Here is a 17,606-nt window from a genome sequence, read left to right on the forward strand (position 1 = left end):
TCCTTTGTACTGGAGAGGTTTGAATTTTTTTTTCCTCCTTTATGGGTGTTTAATAGTACCTTATTGTAAAATTTGGGTTATTTAATCATAGACTATATTATATAATACTACACATAATTTATGCAGTTCTGCATTTCTAAACTTTTTCTGCATTGTCTGCAGGCCTTTTACATGTTTTCTACAGTTTCCACAAAACTACTCCCAAAATTCCCATTATATTTCTTTTGTTTTTGTTTTGTGAGGAAATAGGGTTAAGTGACTTGCCCAGAATCATACAAACTAGTAAGTGTGCAAAATGTCTGAGGCCATATTTGAATTCAGGCCTGTCTTACTCTAAGACCGATACTCTTATCGATTGTACTACTTATCTGTCCATATTTAATTTCTTATGTCATAAAATTGAACCCATGATGGAGAAAATTGTGATATGGAAGGGATAATTGTAGTTACTGTTCTTCTCTGGCCCTCAGTGTTTTCATCTAAGGCTAGATCATTTCTAAGCTGTCCTCTAGTGCTAATTCAATGAACTGATTTCACTACAAGCTAGATTTGGCCACAGTTTTGCTACAAATTTCCAATAATCTTGTGGGTAGTAGTGTTTTAAGTAATAAAAAGTGAACTCTTGAGAATATCATTTGTATTTTTTCAAATGACATCAATACTTTATGTGGAAAACTGGATTGGGAGAAGATTTATAGTCCTAACTTTGCTAGTAATAATGCCCTGTGTCCATGGGCAAGGGATTTCTTCCTTCTAGAATTATATTTACTCATCTGTAAAGTGAAGTTATTAATTTCTAAAGTCTCTTTTAGTTTGAGTAATCTATGAATAATCTATGGTCAAGTCTATAAAATCAAGGGACCATTTCCCACACATACAACGAAAACTTGTAATTACTTTAGAAAGATGCAAAATTGGTTAAGAAAGTTAAATTTGAGATTGCAAAAAATTCCAAGAATTTGCTTTTTTTTTTCCTCTTCTTTTTTAGATGGTGGACTTGCACGTCTGCGGGTCTATGGTACTGGACAAAAAGATTGGTCTGCGGCTGATCCTAAGGAATTGATTGACCTTGTGTCAATGGTGCATGGAGGGGTTTGTGTGGGTTTTAGCAATGCCCATTTTGGTCATCCAAAAAATATTATAGGTAAATATTTCTGGAGGTATGCTTTTTTTTTTTTTTAATTTAAAAAATGTAGAATCCAGAAAAAAATCACAATGGCAAGTTTGGAGGTCCTAGAAACTGGTTTCCCCCTCCTACTTCTGCTCCTTCTTAACTCTATCAAAATTAATTGCTGTTAGGATTACTAAGTGAGAACTGAGGTTGTCTGGACAGTGACAAGGTGAGAATTCAGGTTTTCTGGACAATTACAAGGTGAGAACTCAGGTTGACTTGATAGAGGGGGCAAGCTCATTGGCTGAGGTGGTTCTTCCCAGAAGCCCTTGCATTATCCCACACCCATTCTCTGGGAGGATAAAAGAGACAGCACTGGGCGCAGAGAGCAGATCGGCCTGGAGAAGGATAAGAGCTGGAGGAGATTCAGAGCCAGGATTCAAGAAGAAATACTCTGAATTGCATCAGGCTTGACGGGGCTCTCTGCAGGAAGGGAAGTCACTTCTAAGGACAAGTTAACAGCAACTGCCTGGAGACAACGGTTCACTACAGGAAGAAGAATCTATCTGAAAGATTTGAGTAGACACAGCAGATCTCTTCCCAGAGAGCGATCCAGCAGCTTCTGGAGACGACAGCTCGCAACAATTGGCGTCCACACGTGGGGCAAGGACTTTTGCTTATCCTGACAAGAGGAGCTAGACCAGACCTTTGCAATTTGGCGCCCGAACAGGGACAGACACAGTCCTGATTCCAGTGGAAAAGCTTCCGATCTAGATCTCAGTCTCTCTGACCCAGAACCGTGAGTAACGAGGAAACTTTATTAAAGATTAAGTGAGCGTGCTAATAGATAAATAAGGAACTTAACTTGTTAAGGGATAAACCAGGAATCTCTTATAGCTGAAATGGGGCAGATGTTAGCTATATTCAATCCCTGGACCTCAGCCGACTCAACCTCAGCCCCAGAAGCAACCTCAGCTCCATTCAGGAGTGGTACTATAGAGAGTATAATCAACATAATTGAGGAGCAGAGTTTACTTGTAACCTGGGTACAGATTGCTAAACTCTTGGCTGCATTAAGACGCACATCCCCTTGGTTCTTAGAGGAAGAAAAGATAGATGTAGATAAATGGAAGCTAGTGGGATATGAAATGAAAGAATTTCAAGCAAAAAATGGGCCTCATTCAATTTCTGCAGAAGTATTTTATATCTACAACATAGTTCAATTAGCCTTAAACTATCAAGCAAGTTGTAGGAGAAGGAAAAGTTCTAAAAATGAACAGAGGAGGAAGTGTGAGGAAAAAAGGAAAGATCAAGATCTTTCCCTAGAGCAAGAGGATTTAAATGAGGAATTATGGTATGATTCTCTTGAAGAAGCTTCAACCCTGCCTAGAGAACAGATTATTGACAGGCCCACATCAACTCCACCTTCAGAGATGGAGGAAGAAAGAGGGGAAGAGGCAGAAATACAAACAGAATTGCCTGTGAAGCAGCCTAAGCCTATGACAAGATTAGAAAAAGCATTGGTTAAAGCTAAGAGAGAAGGACAGGATATAAGTGATTTTATACATGCATATCCTGTGATTGAAAATACTGACTCTGTAGGTAAAAAAAGGAGAAGATATGCACCTTTAGATTTGAATAAAATTAAGGATTTGAAAAAAGGTTGTACCCTTTATGGGGCTACATCAGCTTATGTCAAAATGTTACTAGATGGTTTGTCTTATGAAGTCCTAACCCCAAATGATTGGAAATCCATAGCAAGGACATGTCTGGAACCTGGAGAAAATTTATTATGGCTTGCGGAATTTCATGAATTATGTAAAATTCAAGTCAGATGCAATTTGGAAATAGGAGTTAACACACAATTCACTTTTGAGCACTTGGCTGGTGAAGGTCAGTATGGAGAGAATTCAGAACAGACTAATTATACCATGACAATATATGAACAAATTGCTAAGGCTGCAATAAAAGCTTGGGGTGTCCTTCCTGGACAGAAAGATCGTGGAGAGGCTTTCACTAAAATACAGCAAGGTCCCAATGAACCTTTTGCAGATTTTGTGGGACGTTTGCAAACTGCTGTCAAAAGAACTATTGGAGAAAATTCAGCTACAGAAATAATGACCAGACATCTGGCTAAGGAAAATGCCAATGAGATTTGCAAAAGAATTATATGGGGATTAGACAAAGATGCTCCTTTAGAGGAGATCATAAGACGCTGTGCTACAGTGGGAACAAATGCTTTTTACACCCGGACAATGATGAATGTGGAAAGACAGGGTCCCTCCTGGCAAGGGCCTTCTAGAGAAACTCGGCGATGTTTTCAATGTGGAAAAATTGGACATCTAAGAGCTCAGTGTAGGTATGGAGATACAGTGAGAAGACAGGGTGAAAGAAGACCTAAAACCCCATGTCCAAAATGCAACAGAGGACTCCATTGGGCATCAGAGTGTAGAATAATTCAGGGAAATGGGATGAGGGGCCCAGGTCCAGGGCCCCAGGCAAAAAAGACTTGGGGCATGATGGCAACTGATGTTACACCCAAAGAACCTTTAGAAGGCCAGGACTCTGATTTAATCAATCAGCAGAGAAGCAATCACATGGCAGAAAGGGATTACCTGATAAGTCAGTCAAAAGGCAATCAGATTGCAAAAATGGATTACACTTGGGGAGAATACAGGCCTTTTAAACCAACAGGGCTGTGCCCAGTGCAAACAATTCCAATGTAATTGCCAAATGATGAGAAGATATTTAGAAAGTGGTAAATAGAATGTAATTAGATAGGTTAACTGCCTGGGAGAGAGGGTTTGCTTGTATTTCTTCAGCAGGAGAAGGAATCAGATGGGTGCCAACGAGTCATATTCGCCTTGTCCATCAGAGAGAGACAGAAAAAGAGAAAGACCTCAAAATAAAGGAGAAGATCTAAGAAACATCTGACACTGAAAGAGCATGGATAATAAGAAGACTGTTAAAGAACTTTAAAAACCAGCAGGAATCATTGGACTTCCTCACACAAGATGAGACTAATGGACAATGGACTTATGGACATTTATAAATTTTCAATTTATGATTATGTTATATACTTCTAGCATGTGTTATGTTACTATGTTACTATGTGCTTATGTAATTTATGTAATTATCTGTAATACTTCCCATATTGATGGATTTATGTTTCAAGGTCATGACTGTCCTATGTTCTAAATCAAAAGAAAGGGGGAGATGTTAGGATTACTAAGTGAGAACTGAGGTTGTCTGGACAGTGACAAGGTGAGAATTCAGGTTTTCTGGACAATTACAAGGTGAGAACTCAGGTTGACTTGATAGAGGGGGCAAGCTCATTGGCTGAGGTGGTTCTTCCCAGAAGCCCTTGCATTATCCCACACCCATTCTCTGGGAGGATAAAAGAGACAGCACTGGGCGCAGAGAGCAGATCGGCCTGGAGAAGGATAAGAGCTGGAGGAGATTCAGAGCCAGGATTCAAGAAGAAATACTCTGAATTGCATCAGGCTTGACGGGGCTCTCTGCAGGAAGGGAAGTCACTTCTAAGGACAAGTTAACAGCAACTGCCTGGAGACAACGGTTCACTACAGGAAGAAGAATCTATCTGAAAGATTTGAGTAGACACAGCAGATCTCTTCCCAGAGAGCGATCCAGCAGCTTCTGGAGACGACAGCTCACAACAAATTGCAAAATCTTTAACAAAATAAATATACAATAAAATCTAGATTACATTTAAAACAAAGTCAATATGTGACCTTTAGGGATCCTTATGTATGGTTTAGTGTCTCTCCATCCCCCCCAAAATCCTTTTTCTATCTGAATTTGATACCTTTGGACTAATCAGAAAATCCTTTTCTCCTTTAAATCCTTTAATTTCATAGCAATTAACATATAGTTATTAGTGGTTTAGAGATTAACAGCTATTTGCAATTCTGATCCCAGCGATCAGAGACACAGAATTGGCACAGTTGGATACTGCCTCCCACAAATCTAGAACTCAAACTAACAATTTTAGTATTGAAGGAAAGAGTATGTATCATTCCTCCAATATACTTTTTTTTTTTTTTTTCCCAATATACTTTTAAAGACAAATTCAATTTGCGGTGGGGAGAGATGCCAGGGAACTACCTCATGGATTGAAAACAGAGATCCCTTAGATAGTACAAGGCCATTTTGAAAGAGTTCTCTCACTTCTTAGAAAGGGGTATATAGAGCATTGTTCTATTGTAAGGGTGTTGCTGCTAGAGAGAGGTCATCTGGTAGCTTTATATTTTAACTTAATGTTAAGAGTTAGCTGCAAATTCAATTATTTTTGGATGCTTAAGGAATGTAAGTGCTGTCAGTGCCTTCTGAATTTTAGTACCCTAGGGCAAAGGTACCAGTCAGCCTTCCTTAGTTGTATAAATCAAAGCTCTGGCTATAACCACAGATGAGGTCCTGGTCCCACTTGGAATCAGTAAGACTGACTTTACTATAAATTGGCTTCTCATCCTGGCTGTTAATAACTTTAGCTGTGTGATATTGAGTAAGTTGCTTCAATTCTGTGTGTGTGTGTGTGTGTGTGTGTGTGTGTGTGTTTGCTGTGCAGACTGTTAGGGAAGAACCAAAATAAGATGTGTTTTGGGGTATATGTGTAAAAAGGGTGTATGTAAGAAAGGAAATAATCCTACCTCTTAATGAGGTAATAATAGGGGGATGAGTTTACTGGACTGTATATCTGGGCTGCAGGTGGTCTTTCAGCACCAATCATAGTTGCTTTTTCTTCCCAAAAGCTGCCTTTTTGGCAGCCTGCTTGAACCACCAATTTCTATAGCCAATCAATCAATAATCAACCAAATAATAAAAATTTTCAAATGTTTCCTATGTGCCAGGGACTTTGGTTTGTACTGAAAATCCAAAAACATAATGGAGGCAAGTCTTCAAGGAAATTCCATTCTATTAGTTGGAGAGCCCACAGAACTCATATGTAATTGCTCTATCCTGGCAATTCCTGTGGCCCCTGAAATTGAATGGGATATTTCAGAGATATTCTAACCAGTGAAGACTCAGACTTTGGTGGATGCTTGTCTCTAGTTGAAATGGACTCTGATGACCACCACCTGAAGGTGGAGGGATGGACTAGAATGAAACCCTTTTGTATTTATATTCTTTCAGATTAACTTTCCCACTCATTCAATACATATTTATTAAATACCTTGGGTGTGCAGAATGTTATATTAGGTAGTGAAGGAGTTATAAAGTTTAGAAGAGACAAGGCCTGTGAAATCATGGAATTAGCAGAGGTTATAAGACCTAAAACAGGTAACTTGAATATACAATATTGTATGAAAAGCACTTTAGAGAGATTCAAAGTCCTATGTGAGATCTGAGAAGGATAGGTGGTTATTGACCTAGGGGACTAACCAAATGATTTCATGATATGAAGCAGATCAATAATAATAGCACTCTTTCCTAATTTTTGGCATAGGTCTTTGAACTAAAAGACAAAATAACTTCCTTAGTCCTATGTTATGCCTGAATTTACAGGTTCATTAATTATAAATCAAATAATATGTGCCAGAATGTAGTAGGTAATTAGATCTTATAATTGAATTACACCTTGTTGCTATCTTTTAAAGAATACATATAACATATTGCTGCATATTATTTTTTAATAAGGTATAGGAAAGCCAAAGTGCATGGGTGATGGCTGGGAGACTTCAAGAAGATTGGACAGGCCACCAATTATAGAAGTAAGGAAATGAAATGTGATTGTGCCTTGTAAATGTGCTTCAATTCAACAAAACTGTTAAGTACCTATAGTATGTGAGACTTTGGACTAGATTCTAGGAAGATAGAGACACAAAGGGAATCATCTCCTACTCTTCAGAGCTTAATGTGGAAAGTATTTAACATTTGCACAAATATATAAATGCTTTATAAAAAGCAAATATATTATATTTTGAGGAGGCAGAAGTCACTTGTTAAAAGGTAGGTGAACTAAACCTGACCTGAACACTAAGCCTTGAAGGGAAATAAGATTCTGGAGAGGTAACAGTAATGAAGGACTGAAGTCCAGGAGTAGGGGCCAACCTATGCAAATACTGGAAGGGATGAGATAGGATACCAAATTTAGGGGAATAGCAAGTAGGCCATTTTGGTTGGATGTAATCTGTGTGAAGAGAGGAGTAGTGTACAAAAAATTGAAAAATTTTTAATTAAGCTTTTTCTAAAGAAGTCAAATTCTTTAGTTCTGTCCAAAATTGTTATGTTATTTGTAGAAATTTAGGGATTGCAAAACACTTAGGGATTTTGAATAACATTTGGAAGAACTCTGAATTAGATATGTTGGTTACTATTGATAGTACAGTGGATAGTGTTGAGCTTGGAATTAGGAAGGCTCTACTCTTTGAGAGTTCAAATCTGTTCACAGACTCTCACTAGTTATATCCCATTGAGCAAGTTGCTCCTGTTTGCCTTAGTTTCCTCATCTGTAAAATGAGCTGGTGAATGGAATGGCAAACCACTTCAGCATATGGTGATGACTTTTATAGTGCAGAACAGTAGTGTTAAAAAGACAAAAAAGGATTTTTGTCCTCAGAAGCTTACTTCCTCATTCTGTAATTACAGTTTCTGACATAAACTTTTAAACAATGTTGCAATTTAATAGTAACAAAATTTACTTGTCAGATTTGGGGAGAAGCTCTTTCAAGTTGATATACTTACTATTTGCAGATACATAAATGATACACCTGAGAGTGTAGTATAGAGAGTAGCATACTAACTCTGTGTCATGGCAGGCAACTCACTGAACTCAGAAGAGATGATTCTAAGGCTACAAATTGTTTTTTTTTTTTTTTTTTTTTTTTTTGGGGGGGGAAGTTAATTTGCATTGGTGAGGGAGTTTCTAAACTGTGTGTCCCTTATGCCCATGAAATCAAATGTTGGGACAGACTGGGGAAATGATACACATAGTATGAGCATTTACAACTGAAAGGGGGTGGGTAGTGGTGGTAGTGGCTAGAATTCTGCTTTTTTTTTTCTTTAAAGAAATTAATGGATAAAGGAAGATCTTTAGAGTTGGATTGTGTTTCTTTATGGAAAGATGTGAACAAGGATATTGAACTATTCTATGGAAAAGGTGGAACATTAGCCATTTTTATTTTTGGAGGCAGTTCCCACATTGATAGAAATCCCAGATTTCTATTGAAATATAGAATATCAGCGAATTTAATTTTTTTTTTTTTTTTTGCTATTTCCAGGGAACAGTGATATCATTTTTTGTAGCTCTGATATTCTTTTTCTAATAAAGATTCCAATGCCTCTATATCTATAAGTTACAACTGAATTTGAAACCCCAACACTCCACATTCCTTGGTGATCCATTCTATGTGATTGAGCTTGTTTAGGTTGGTTTTCAGATTGGACTTTATGCCAGTAAATTTTTTGGCTTCTACCTGAAGACTTTTCAGCTTGGGTGGGATCTGCTAGATATTATACTTTTCTGGTAAAGCTCTCAGTATTACCTCTTTGCTGTTCTAGAAGAGAATTGTCAGAGAGATCCAAAAAACTTAGAAAAATAAATATATAATATATAATTCTAAAACAAATTTTCCATTTTTTGGGATACCTACTTTTCCCTACACTCTTCTAGTGTAGACTTTATTTTAATTGTTCCATATAGTTAGGATTATGATCTAGAATATCTGTCTCATCCATATGGGGATATATCAGCTGGAGGATAGACACTTTAAACGTATAGATTTTAAATAGGAAAAAAAATTGATGTGAGAAGAGGTTTATATACACTCATAAGGAATTCATAATTGATACTTAATGTATCCATGCCTCAGTCATAATCACGAATTGGGGGTTGGGGAGAGCAGGATATATCAAAGAAATATCCCTCCCTTCCAAGTAATTTCAGATGTATTTTAGTTTTAAAATTAGATTTATCACTTTATGAAAAGATATGAATAAGGAATGCTGAATAGTATAGAAAAAAATGGAGGAATTTCTATCTACATTGTGGAAGCATTGCTCATATTGATCATATTACAGATACATTAAAATAAAGAAAATCACTGGAATGGAAATATTCTTTGATACTTTAAGATTTCCATGATTTAAAACTAAGAGAACACCACAGGAAAATACTCAAAATTTGGAATTGAATCCTAATTTTTTCCTGCTTATTTTTATGATTAATTTCTTAAAGATTCAAGTGTTTTTATTTGTCTTTTCAAATTATAGACTGATGAAGAAGGAGTTCTCCTAGTACCTGGTGGTGAATGGGCAATTTTCAGACTGGCACATCCTGGTGTAATCACTCAAATAGAGATAGACACGCATCATTTTAAAGGTAAATGAAGTTTTATTAGTATATGCACTGAAATAATTGAGGAGATTAGGATAGCAAATGGTTAATAGTGGGAAATGAGTGAACCACATGGACTCCATCTTGTGACTCAATTCTGGAGCTAGTTCAGTTCCTTTTTCTATTCAATTTTGGGTCTGATCCAATTTCTGTCTTGTGAAAAAGTTTTATTTAATTATAGGAGTCATGATAAAACTATTGCATTATTTAAATATAGTCCTGACTGGGAAGTTGGATCACTGCTACCTGTTGCTTTAGAGGCTCTTAACCAAAGACTTAGTTTATGTCGACCAGAAACCCAAATAGATACAAAAATTGATGCAAGGAGTTTTCTCACAATTGTATATATCTCAAGCAATCCATATGTCTTATCTGAAAACTGATCACATATTGATAATAAGTTATTGTTTTAATGTTCCTTTGATTGTTTACAGACACTTAGATGTGGGGAGTGGGACACTTCCTTTTTTTTGAATTCAGGAAATTGTACCTGTTTGCTTCTCCCCCTCTTGTAATGACAGAGAAACTGAGACAAGAGAGAGATTAGTTTTTAATATTTTAATTGTGGAGAGTTTAGACTAGCCAAGGCCAAGCAGTTGCAAGGGATTCTTGTCTCAAAGCATTCAGCAGTGACCAATTAATTCAGGAGACTTTTATAACTAGGGGAAACAAAGGCAGATAAGGGGTGGTGGTGAGGATACTGGGTGGGGAGACAAGCCATAATTCCAGGAAAGGATCTCAACTTAGTCCTGACAGGATGGGATCAAGATAAGGAGGTCAGAGGACTGGAGACAGTGAGGTGAGGGACAATACTCAAAGGAGGGGGAATTATCCCAGCATTTGAGATAAGGTACCTGGAGTTTTATGACTCAATGATACTTCAGGGCCTCTTTTCTAACTTAATTTCCCCATTCCTAAGGAAAAAAGGAGTGGGCTATAATAATTTTATTTAGAGCATAACAATTCAGGGAAACTGAAGCTTTACACTCTCAACTTGAAAAGTCCTCAATCTTTCCTCAAATTAGAAATCAGATTATCCATATTAATAGTGTTTTCTTTTCACTAATTTGTCTTAGTTAAGTACCTGTCATTACCACCATTCTAGTTTGTCAGGTTTCAATCTCAGTGTTAACCCAATATCCCAGCATTATTATTTGGGCTTCCTGAGATTGCAGGGTCTGGAGGCAAATTAAGAATGGTAGGACTTCCTATTACTTTTCTTTGTTTCTCTGAAAGCTTACCAGCTTTGTTTTATAAGGAATTGAATTTCTTATAGGCAGTAATGAAAAAAGCATTGGTTTTGGTATAAGAATTGGACTTAGATCTATTATTTATTGCACAGGTGCAATAACTTTTCTGAGCCTTAATTTCTTCATCTGTAAAATGGGGGAATTGGATTGGATGATTTTGAAAGATTTAAATCCTATGATTTCATATTGCTACCTATGGATTTAGATTTGTATCCCAGTTTTCTTATTTTTTAATTGTGTAACTTGTGTAAGCCACTTTTTCCTGGTCCTAAGTTTCCCCATATGTAAAATGAAAGGTCAGTCTATGTGGTCTTCAAGGTCCCAAATACTCTGACTCTGACTTTAGAAGGTCTCTGTGAAGAAGGGGGAAGATCACAATCCCTATTTCAAGTACTACTTCTGAGATGGAACTTTTAATGCACAAGTTTCAGGGTTTGGAGAGAGACCACAGAGGCCAAACAGATTTATCAATACTGAAAAAAATAAGTGACCAGTCTCTGCTTTTGAAGTCTTTCAATTGAGGGGGGGAACCTGACTTCTCAAGAAAGTTAATTTCATTTTTTTTAATAGCCCTAATTGTTAGGAAGTTTTTTTAAAGTCAAAATCTACAACTCTGCACCTTCTATGTTGCTCATATTATACCCTTGGGAGTAAGCAGGACAAGTTTAGTTATATTACTATTTTACAACTCTGAAAATACTTGAAGACAGTTTCATGCCCTTTTTGAGTCTTCTCTCTCCAGTATTATAATTCTTTCTAAAAGGGTTGCCATAGGTCATGTTCTTCAGTTCTTTTACCATCCTGATTATTTTCTGAACAACAATAAGGCCATGGATCCTTATCATGATATAATGGAGAAATTGTTACATCTGGAATTGGAGACCCTTAGCTGAAATCTCAGCTTTGCTACTTACTGCCTATATGACATTGAACAAGTCAGATAACTTTTCTGGGCCTCTGTTTCATTTGCAAAAATGAGAGGGCCCTATGAATTCCCATTATTCATCCTGGAGACAGTAGGGAGCCATTAGAGTTTATTAAGCAGAGGAGTGACTCTTAGATCCATGCTTCAGGAAAATCACTTTGGCAGTTAAGTAGAGCATAGTTTGGCATAAGAAGAGACTTGAGACTGTAGATAAATTTGGAGGCTCTTGAAAATTTCCAATTAAGAGGTTATGAGCATTTGAATTAGAGTGGTAGCTATAAGGAAACATTTACAAGAGATGTGAAGGAAGAAATGACAAGATTTGGCAATTATTTGGTCATGTGCATTGAAGAACTGAGGATGACACTGGTTGTGAGCTTAGTAACTGAAAGAAAATAGTGCCCTAGACAAAAAAGTTTAGTAGAGGGAGAGGTTTTGTTTATTTGTTTTTGTTGTAAAGATAATGAGTTTTGACTTGGCCATACTAAATTTGAGATGTCTCTGAAACAATTATTTTGAAATGTTATAGAAAAATATTGGATTCTCTATACTGTATTCCTTTTTCCTTTTCTTTCTATATTTGGTGACTTTATCAGCTTCTGTGGATTTATAATCTCTATGCAAATGATTCACAAACATGCATATTCATATGTGTAAATAGATTTATGTATACATACACACATATACATATACATACATATATAATACATCACTAATGATCTTTCCTCAAGTCCCTTGATTTCTATTTACATACCTGATGGATATATTGAGATAGTAGAAATATATGATCTAACATTTCTCTTCTTTCAACATCACTAGGATCCCACCATCATAACAACCCTTTTTATCCTTAGTTCTCCTTTCCACAAAGGCATTGGAGGGATAATTAAAGGGTAGTGCTTCCTACAAAAATATTGGGGTCCTCTTTCCTAGGTCCTTTTACATACAAGCTCCTACAAAAAAGCCCTAAAAATGGAGAGAGATTCTGGACAAATGTAGAACATAAGAGAACACTGTGAAATCCTTGACTACAGGGTGCTTTGTTTATGCAGAATATTCATTATCGCAGCTCTATATATCTTATTTTATTGTCACATTGGAAAATATGATGCCACCATGAAAATATTTTCCCAGCTTCATGATAATTCCAGATGTGCCAAATAGCAGCATGCGAGTGATTAAATTTGTAGGTTAGGAAGTTTATCAAACACATTCCACCTTCAAGGGTAGAATATTATTCATTTAGACTTAATGTGCCCGACAATTAGCATATGTCAGGCCATTCCTCATGCCTTAGAAAAACATATCCTCATTATTCTTTGAAGCAATGTTAGCCTGGGCATATATTGGGCGACCCACTTTGACAATTATGTGTGTACTTTCTCTCATTCCTTAGCTCAAATTCAAACCTTGACAAGATAGATTACCCCCCACCTTGTCTTGCAGCAAAAAGTTTTGTTTCTGACATCAGCAAGATCCCTGCTTTTATGGCTAAGTAAGATATGGCCTATACCTCATTCTCTTCTACTAGGTAATTATCCAGATACCTGCAAACTTGATGGTTGTGTTCTAACGACTACAGAGGAAGAAGAAGGTATTTTGCAAAAATGGCATTTACCAAATGTCAAATGGAAACCACTGCTTTCTGTCACAAAGGTAAATGACTACCCTAGATATCATTTGTTCACCAAATGGATAGCATAAGTGAGTAGTGGGCCAAATTCTTGTTCTGGGAGAAATCATGACTTTTATCAGATATCTCTGTTGTGGAGTGAAGTTAGATATCAATCAATCAACAAGCATATATAAAAAACCCCAAGTATTATATTAGGGAAGAAATACATAGAAAGAATAAAACAATTCCTAATTTTTAAAAGCTTAATCTCTTAATAAGAGACAGCAAAATCTGTTATAAATATACACAGAATAAATATAAGGAAGGAATGGAAGAAGTATTTTATTAAGCATCTACCATGTGCCAAGCACTGTGTTAAGCAATTTACAGATATTATTTCATTTGATCCTCACAACAACCCTGGCAAAGCAGATGCTATTATTCTACCCATTTTACAGTAGAGGAAACTGAGGCAAATAGAGGTTAAGTTATTTGCTCAAGGTCACATTCTCATTGGTTCCTAGATTCAGGAGGCTCAAGTTTAAAGCTCTGCTCTACCACTGGGTATGTGACCCTGGACATGTGACTTGACTTGTAAACTAGGGATCCTAAGAAATTATCTCAGAGGAGACTTCAGGGAAACTAATTAGTAAATCTTGGAGCATTATAAAAATGTTAGTAGTTATCATTATTATGGGACATCAGAGCTGGAAGTGTGAGCTTCAAAAACTTCTTAGTCAAAATTTCTCATTTTACATCTCACTAGGCAGCCAGGTGACACAGTAGATAGTGTGTTTGACTTGGAGTCAGGAATTCCTGAGTTCAAATGCTGTCTCAGATATTAGCTTTGTGTGGACAAGTTACTTGATCTTTCTCTGTTTACCCCATCTGTAAAATGGGAGTAATAATAACAAGGATAATAACAGAATTGTGGTAGGATCAAATGAATGAACATGTATAAAATGCCTAAAAATCTTGGAGCACTATATAAATTTGATGATGATGATGATAAGACTGAAGTTCAGAGAGAATAAGTTATTTGGCTGTAATGAGTAGCAAAACTAAGATTGAATACAGGCTTTTTAATACCTGGTAGTCTTTTTTTAATGACTCCAAGCAACCTCCTCTTATTGAATAATAAAAAAGCCAAATTCTATGTGAACGCTCCTGAAGTTCTGCAGTCAGGGCATAGGACTAATAATATCTACCTGCTTTATATAATAAATGTGTTATACCAAGCTTTTTGTTACATCAATTGCTTTTGCAATTATATGTCATATAACTTAACTTTGATCTTAATTATAGACTGTTTTCTAATTACTCATTACTTTTGATTTTTATACTCCCCCTCCATCTATATCTATATATATATATGTGCAGTACATTTGTATGTACATTATGTGTGGGCATACATATACATATGTGCACACACAATATAACACTGCGCACACACATGTGCATATGTGTATATTTCTATTATACATACATATACATGCATGTATACACACTATATATATTTCTATTATACACATATGTATATGTATACATATAAACCCATCAAGCATCTGTCTCTAAATGAAGCAATTGGGTTTAAGTGACTTGCCCAGGGTCACATAGGTAGTAAGTGTCCAAAGCCTTATTTGAACTCAGGTCCTCTTGCCTCCAGGACCAGTGCTCTAAATACTGCTCCACTTAGCTGCCCCTCCTCAAATAGATCTGTAGGTCCTTTTAGGGTAAATGCCATATCTCCTAGTTTTTAAAATGTCTATCCAACCCTCTTTCTCCAAAGTTATATGACAGATATGTGGCCATGGAGAAGTTGCCCACGTGAGCCTCAGTTTCCTTCTCTATAAAATGAGGAGATCAAGGTAATCTGGCACATAGTAGGTTTTTAAAAAAATGTTTGTTGACTTCACTAGGTCATCTGTAAGGTACCTTCTCATGACATAATTGTCAGTCTGTTAACATTCATTGAGCACTTATGTGCCAAACACTACTAAGTACTGGGGATACAAAAAGAGGCAAAAGACAATTCTTGCCCTCAAAAAGCTCACAACCTAAAAAATGCTGGACTTGGGAATAAAGAGATCCATCTGTGTGGGATGGGTGCTAGATCCCCTTACCCAATTTAACTACTCAGAGACATTTTCAGATACAGAGAAGACACATTTATTCAGTTCTTGCAACGATAGGCCCAAACACTCCAGCTGAGCAAACATAGAGCCTCTCAGGTCCCATCTCTCAGCATTGTGCCTGGCCTAGCCAACCAGAAATAGTGAATTTGTTTAAGTAGCAAAAGACCCAAGTCTTTTCATTGGGTGGTTTGAAAAGGAAGTAACCATTGACCAGTGGTCAGCAATGTAATCTACTTCCTGTGGGTCACATAACTTCCTGGAGTTTAGACGTAGGGTCTGACCTTTCCTGCCCTACAGTCTTCTGGAAATAGGGATCATGTAACTTCCTGAAACTTAGGCCTGACCAATTCATCTCATAGACTTTTTGAGAACTCTTCACCTGCTCCCATTGACTTCCCCTTACATGGTAGTCATCTTGAATCTTGATTTCCTTATCTACTTCCCCCCTCCCCCCTCCCAGTGTTGTGTAGTTCAAATGAGACAATGTACTAAAAGGATATCCCACACCAAAAGTCCCCCTCCCCACTTTTAAACTTCACCTTTACTAGTTCCAGATTCTGGAAAACAGTGACACATGAAAAGTTCAAGAAACATTGTTTCTGAGTATTTAATAATCAATTTTTACTAAATATAACTAGAGATAACTAATAAAATAATCATTTGGCTTTCTCTCATAAATCAAAAATGAATCATGAAGATCCACCAACACTTATTATATAACCTTGGAAGAGTAGATGTTCCCAATAGGCAGAAATCAACTCCAATTGGTTAACAAAATGAGAGAATGAATGTTATAATGAAAGGGCCTATTCTAATGAGGGGTTGGTCATATGACTGATCAAGTCAATTATGGACAAAGACATCTCAAACCAAGATTAGTCCCACCTCAGGCAAGCTATACATAAAGATCTATCTTCTACCCAGTTAGCGAACAATGAATCATGGCAGGTGGTGGGGTGGTGGTAAAGAATTCCATCTAGATAAGATGGGCTACATGCGGTAAATTTTTGGGCAAGGTGTAGAAATGTCCTTGAGAGACTGGCCTTTGAATGAGGGAGGTAGAAAAGGGAAAAAAACCTGGATAACCTCCCCTTCTCCTTGGATATTAATTGGTTGTTAATAAAAGAAAGAAATATTTATTTCTCATAAAATCACTAGCTATGTTCTTACCAGGGTTTCTGTTGTCCTTGATTTTCTTCCTCAGCTCTCGTCTAACAAGAAGCATTTCTTTGATAGTATAAGTCTCCAGTTGCAGAATGTCATCACTCATGTGAAAATTACCATTGCTCCAGATGGGGGATTGAGCCGGCTTCGTTTGCGGGGCTTCCCCAGCTCTATCTGCTTACTACGGCCCAGTGAAAGAGTGTTGTCCTCCAGACGATTCCCTGTGATTGTGCCTTTGAGAGCAATGAATTCTACCTTCAAAATCACTTGAAATTGGGATACTAGTTAAATGTTAAGTGTCGCAGTAACATTCATGGAACATTTTGAACATCTAGACTTTTAGAAACATTTGTGCTTTTTATCTCTTGGAGATCGAGATGATTCCTGGTGACATAATAAAACATTTTCCCTATTATTAAGAGATTCATATATTCTGAATGGATGGGTAAACTTTGGCTGTTTTGGACTGAAGCTGTTTTCATGCAACTCGAAATGTATTATGAGGCTTTGTGGGGGAGTTTTCTTTTTCACTTAAAAAGTTGTTCAGTTATATCCCAACTCTTTGGGACTCCATACACCACAGCATAGCAGTATTGTCTATGGGGTTTTCTTGGCAATGATCCTCACTTCATATCTTGCATTGTATCCACTATTCTACCTAGTTTGCCTAGAAGGCTAGGTAACCTACGTCTCTTCCTTTAAGCAGCTTGGTGAAATAGTTTGCAACAAAACCAGTGAGAATTTCACAGCTTCTTGTAGCAGAAGAGAAAAATCCCAGCTTTAATGTTGAATAGCTGGCATGGCTGTATAGTTCTGGGCACAAGGCATTCTTTGAGCCTCAATTTATTCATCTGTAAAGTGGGGGCAATACTTATTTGTGCTTCAGAGTTATAATTCATTCACTCTTTTACTCACCATATATTAAGAGCCTACACTATGTGTCAATCACTGTTCTAGACACTGCAATATAAAGGCAAAAAAAAAATCTCTGCCATGGAGATGCTTATATTTTGTTGGGGGATCTTCCATTCAACTGATGAAAGTGTTCCTAAA

General features: G+C 36.9%; 1 protein-coding gene across 5 annotated transcripts in view; it reads left to right on the forward strand.

The window, feature by feature from the left end:
- Positions 1 to 16,968, forward strand: part of ALLC (allantoicase) — a 73,848-nt gene extending 56,880 nt beyond the window's left edge. For 4 of the 5 annotated variants that reach the window (XM_074288059.1, XM_074288063.1, XM_074288064.1 and 1 more), the window contains exons 8-12: positions 989 to 1,144; positions 6,767 to 6,840; positions 9,341 to 9,449; positions 13,171 to 13,295; positions 16,594 to 16,968. In XM_074288059.1, the coding sequence (XP_074144160.1) occupies positions 989 to 1,144; positions 6,767 to 6,840; positions 9,341 to 9,449; positions 13,171 to 13,295; positions 16,594 to 16,824 (695 nt within the window). In that variant the 3' untranslated portion in view covers positions 16,825 to 16,968. Of the gene's footprint in view, positions 1 to 956; positions 1,145 to 6,766; positions 6,841 to 9,340; positions 9,450 to 13,170; positions 13,296 to 16,593 lie in introns of all 5 variants that reach the window. The other variant, XM_074288062.1, reaches the window with a different exon arrangement.
- The last annotated feature ends 638 nt before the right edge of the window (positions 16,969 to 17,606 follow it).

The sequence above is a fragment of the Sminthopsis crassicaudata genome, chromosome 2 (assembly GCF_048593235.1).
Source record: "Sminthopsis crassicaudata isolate SCR6 chromosome 2, ASM4859323v1, whole genome shotgun sequence".
Lineage (NCBI taxonomy): Eukaryota > Metazoa > Chordata > Mammalia > Dasyuromorphia > Dasyuridae > Sminthopsis > Sminthopsis crassicaudata.